Genomic DNA, 5,326 nt, shown 5'->3' with positions numbered 1-5,326 from the left:
GGGCAGCGAAGGCCACCTGCGACCCGGAGCAGCCACTGGGGAGCCCCGAGCTGAACCGCAGTGCGCGGCAGCGGGAGGAACCATGTGTATCAGGTACGGCTGGTGGTGGGCAGGAGGTTGGCTGTGCAGGGTGCAGGCCACACGGCTTTGCCCTCTGCCTCATCCAGGGCCTGTGGCATTTCTGAGTGGCTGCGGGCAGCTGCGGAGCCTGCGTCTCTTTGCATGCCTGGCCCCACCCACCTGCCCCACCCACACTGGCCTTGGCGGGCAGGTGGTGTCTGGGCTCCAAGCGCCATAAGGAGGAGAAAACGTAATTCCATTTCCGGGTTTTGGTAAATGGGCAGAACTGAAAATGGAAGAACTTGGCCTGGGCACAGCAGGGGTTTAAGGCCAGAGAGCTTCTTTCCTGTGGGGACAGAAGTGTCACTGCGATCTGATGGCACACAGGTGGCCAGTCCTTGTTTCTGGTGTAAGGACCTTGAGCCCCAACTCAAGCTGGCTGGACCTCCCTGCAGTGGAGTTCAGGGCACCTGTGCGTCAGGAAAGGTGAGAGGGGTAAGCGCCGGCGCTGGAGGCAACAGGTGGAGCTCAGCGCGGTGACACCGGCGAGGCGGGGCCAGGTGGCTCCATGCTCTGTGCCACTGCGGCAGGGGGGCCGGTCCAGCAGCTGCAGCCTGGGTGCCGGTGGCAACACACCCTTGGGGAGCTGGCAGCCTGGGATGGGTGTGGTGACCTCGGGGCTGCTGTGGGAGGAGCGTGGGGGCAGAGGACAGGGAGACCCAGGGCCGCCCCCGGTCCCTGCCAGCCTCCGCGACCACAAACATGTATCACAGACAACAAACCGTCAAACAGACCCAGAAGCCGACGAAGGAGAGAAGGAAGAAACCACACCAGGGTCTAGCTAGAAAAGGTGTTTTCCTCCCATTTTATTTCATAATACATTTTCACAGAAACATGATATATTTACAAATATACAGGTAAGAGACTGCTGGTCAGAAATCTTAAAACTGAAAATATCATCAAAAATTAATTTACAAAACCCACCAAGGGTCCACGGAGGCGGCCAGGTGGATGGTGTGGCGTGAGCCTGCCCAGAAGCCCACGCAGCGTCCCGGCTCTGCCTCCCCGGCCCTGTCTCAGGAGGCGCTGGTTTGCAGGTTTTTGGAAGCTGCAAGCATCGCTCTGACTTTGGCCATGAGATCCTGTGCAGGGCAAGACACAGAGGAGAACCCATGAAGACTCGGCCAGACAACCGTGTGGTGAAGAAATTTATGAATGAGTTGGTGGTAAAAACCAAAGTCATTGTTTTTTTTGAAGTGGAGTCTTGCTCTTGTTGCCCAGGCTGGAGTGCAGTGGCGCGATCTCGGCTCACCGCAACCTCTGCCTCCCGGGTTCAAGCGATTCTCCTGCCTCAGCCTTCCAAGTGGCTGGGACTACAGGCATGTGCCACCATGCCCGGCTAATTTTGTAATTTTAGTAGAGATGGGGTTTCACTATGCTGGTCAGGCTGGTCTCGAACTCCCGACCTCAGGTGATCCACCTGCCTCGGCCTCCCAAAGTGTTGGGAGTACAGGCGTGAGCCGCTGCGCCCGGCCGACAGTGCTTCTTGCACCTCGGGGGCGACGGAGGAGCCTGGCCGTGCACGGTGCAGGCCACATGGCTTTGCCCTCTGCCTGGCCCAGGGCCTGTGGCATTTTGCCCGAGATCCCTCTCCCGTGCCAGCGTTGATGACAGGAGGGACAGGGAACGAAAATTAGCAGAAGAGAAACGAGGCCCCTTGACGAAAGGCTGGGAGCGGGAGAGGGCCCGCGCACTGACCTGAGTGATTTTGCTCTGCACGGAAGAGACGATTGCTGAAGAGATCTGGGCTTCTTTTTCCTGAGAGACTCCCCTAATGGAGAGAGAGAGCAGAGCTTACTGCCGCGTGAAGACGCTGAGCCAGGCCTGCGAACAGCACACCCACCTCTGAAGCCCCGCTCTAGAACCGCGAGACGGGAGTGAGGCGTCCGTGTGGTGCACCAGCACCCGCCCCACCCGTGCTCAGGGCCTCCTGCACGGATGTACGTGTTATCACTCTAGTCTCAGAGACCGTCTCTGTCACGCAGGCTGATGTGCAGTGGTGCCGCCATGGCTCACTGCAGCCTCCAGCTCCTGGCTCAAGCCATCCTCTCGCCTTAGCCTCTCGAGTAGCTGGGGTTACAGATGCGCGCCACCTATTCTGTAGAGACAGGGTCCTGCCATATTGCCCAGCCTGGTCTCAAGCTCCGGCCTTGGCCTCCCAAAGTGCGGGATTACAGGCGTGAGCCACAGCGCGCAGCCCGACTGACACTAAAGGTGGCACCTCTTAGAGACCCTGACCCACCTCAAATGAGCCGAGGCCTCTGCCACATCAGTGGGACAGTCGCGCCATCACTCCCTGACTCACATTCACAGACGCCACTCTCTCTGCTCCCTTGAGTGTGGGTGCCTGGGCAGTGGAGGGTGTCTGACTTGGAGTCATTAACACCTACCCTGGGACTGGGACGCAGGTGTCTGTGCTGCTGCCCAGGTGAGAGCCCCGGCCCCGGCCACTGCAGCCTGGCGACCTGCTGACAGAGCTCTGGGTCTAGTGGTCACTGCAGAGCCCAGTGTGGCAGGTCCGCTCAGTCCCTCAGGACCACATCGGGGGTCTGCGGCTGGGGCCCGTCCCACCTGTACTGGTGAGCATCAGGCTGACAGCTGGGCTGCCTAGGGCGGGACTGAGCCACTCCTGGGCTCTGCAGGCGGGTGTCTCTAACGCAAGACCCAGTCCTCTGAGCGCACCTGGATTCTGAGAAGCCATATCTGAGGCAACCTCCTTGCTAGAGGGGGTGGGGTTTGGCTTCGTAGCTGGTGCTCCCAGGACACAGGCAAGAACTCAGGGAGGAAGGAAGTGTCTGGCCGGCCGTCTCTTGCCCGTTCCCAGGGAGAGCTGCTTGGGGTCTGGGGGTTACCTGGAGCGCTCCTGGCTGGAGCCCCGACTCTCCACAGGGGAGACGCTGGCCGAGTGAGCCGAGGGGGCTGCAGGCCGGGGAACTGCCTGCTTGCTGGGTGACGCCGACTGAGACCTGGCCTTGGACTTGGTCTGTGACCTCGACCGCCTCTTCTTCTTCTTCTCGTGGGGACTTCTGAAAGCAGAGCGCGTCTGTGAGAGATGGGCCTTGGGTTTAGAGGCACAGGGCACCAAGGGAGAAGCTCGGGTCTGAGCCAGTCTTTGGGTAAGAGGTGGTCAAGGCACAGTTCCGGGATGGAACCCCTCCTCTGAAAGCGATTTATTTCATTCCTCTGAAAGCGACTTACTTCACTTAACTGAGGAGTGACGGATGCAGCAAATCAATCCAGGGGTTTAACAAAAGCCACCCAGGACACCAAGACGCCTGGTCTCCTGGAAGCAGTTTCGCCCCAGGTTAGGACCTCAAGTAAAACACTGGTGGTATTTAAAATGCAACCAGCACTTTATTTGCGTTTAAAATACCTAAGATAAGGAACCACAGGCAGTTCACCGTGCTTTGCCACTTATGTTACATCAATAAACATTTCCAAAAAGATACAGGAAATTATGAGAGTAGTGGTCCATCCAAGTTTAGCATTGCTTTTTCTAGAAAAGACAGGGCCTCAGTCTGCTGCCCAGGCTGGAGGGCAGTGGTGCGTCACAGCTCACTGCAGCCTTCACCTTCCGGCCTCAAGCAACTCCTGCCTCAGCCTCCCAGACGGCTGGGACTAGAGGGTGCAGCTTCTAGTGCCGTCTTCCTTTAAGAGACGGGGTTTCACTCTGCTGTCCGGGCCAGGCTGGCGCTTCTTTCTGACCCGCCAGCTGCCTGTGGCTTGGTGATACCGCTCAGCCTCTGGGCAGTGGAACCTGCTCTGGGGGCGGCAGCTCAGCTCTGACCTCCGTCCGCTTGCCCCCCCAGAGCCTGCAGCACCAAACTGACAATCCCACACCAGAAATGCGTCCCAGACCATCCTCCTCTCCTGCCTGGACGGGCCCACCCTTCAGCTTCCGCCCTGTCTAGCTCCATTCCACACCCCAGCCACGTGGGCGTCTTGGCCACTCCCCTAAAAACACAAGGAGAGTAAAGGCAGACAGGCCTGAGCCCTCCCCAGGAGGCGCTGAGGTGCCCTACCTGGCATCTTCTTTCAGAATTCATCTGCAACACACTGCAGCCTGCGCTTCCAGCCCTGAGGACAGCTCCCTTGAGAGTCTTGAACGGGTCATTTGCATCATTCATTTCTCTGGTCTGCTGTCTCCTTCCTTCCCTCTTTTAGCCTCACTACCCAGGTGGGACCGAACTGCCCAGTGTGCCAGCCTGAAGGGGGAACCGTGGTTCCTGGCTGGTGTCTGACTCTCTCTCCTGGGGTTCTATCTGCACAGCTGGCAAGCATCTGGCCTGGCTTATGATTCTGCGTGCCACGAATCCCCTTGCCAGCCTGGCCTCCTCTGTCTTCCAGGAGACCCCCGGGCCTGTGCACACGCCCACTTACCCCAAGCCCTGCCCCTCATCAGGGCCTCCTGACTTCACACATTTCTTTTGTGGCCTCCCTGAGGTCTGAAACGTCCCTGCTTAATGGCTGGGCTGTGCTCAGAGTGTGGGGTGCAGACCCATGGAGGGGCTGGGTGCTCTGCCCATCTCTAGGACCCCAGTAGTGCCTGGCTCTGCAGCACTTAGACAAAGCTGTGGGTGCCAGGGGCCATGGTATGCCCTGTAGGGACAGCCCTGATATGCAGAGTGGGGCTGGGCATTTCTGTCTGGGCTTCCTCGTGCTGTTCTGGGCATGAGCAGACTGTGCTGGTGCCAATGAACTGACCTGAAGCAGCAGTGCCAGGCCTGGGGTGCCCTTGCCCAGCTCCACTTAAACAAGGAGGGACCTGCCAGGGGCGGTGCTCACTGGCAGCGCAAATCCAGCTGCTAGAGAAGCTGTCCCTGGTGAGCTGCCCTGGCAGATGACCTGGCATCTTCCGGAAGCCCACCTGATGTGCCCAGTGAGGACAGTGGTATAAATGGAGGTGTGGTTCTTACTGCTCAATACACAAATGTGGAACCTGCACATGAGACTGATTTTCCTAAACTGCAAAATGACTTGTGAAATTTTTCTCTATAAACATATGCTAAGATTTCAAAGGAAGCAGCAAGTAAATAAAATGTATACCAGCATGTGACGTGTGTCCAAAATGGCTTCCTCCCAAATTCAGCTGAGCTTGTGGGCTGCATAATGAATCAAAGGCAGGTGCTAATCCTTAACTGTAAATTGGTTCAATTCTGCTATAATCTGATCTAAGCCCTTGCTGAAGAAATGGAGTAACTCATTC

General features: G+C 57.9%; 1 protein-coding gene across 3 annotated transcripts in view; it reads right to left on the bottom strand.

The window, feature by feature from the left end:
* Positions 1-896: 896 nt before the first annotated feature.
* Positions 897-5,326, bottom strand: part of SFSWAP (splicing factor SWAP) — a 93,169-nt gene continuing 88,739 nt past the window's right edge. For all 3 annotated transcript variants that reach the window (XM_032270868.1, XM_032270867.1, XM_032270869.1), the window contains 3 exons: positions 2,973-3,146; positions 1,819-1,891; positions 897-1,202 (listed from right to left, as the gene is read on the bottom strand). In XM_032270868.1, the coding sequence (XP_032126759.1) occupies positions 1,137-1,202; positions 1,819-1,891; positions 2,973-3,146 (313 nt within the window). In that variant the 3' untranslated portion in view covers positions 897-1,136. The remainder of the gene's footprint in view (positions 1,203-1,818; positions 1,892-2,972; positions 3,147-5,326) is intronic.

The sequence above is a fragment of the Sapajus apella genome, unplaced genomic scaffold, assembly GCF_009761245.1.
Source record: "Sapajus apella isolate SASKATOON/1434 unplaced genomic scaffold, GSC_monkey_1.0 scaffold218, whole genome shotgun sequence".
Classification (NCBI taxonomy): Eukaryota; Metazoa; Chordata; class Mammalia; order Primates; family Cebidae; genus Sapajus; species Sapajus apella.
The sequence above is the reverse complement of the archived record's forward strand: the minus strand, read 5'-3'. Positions and strand labels throughout refer to the sequence as shown.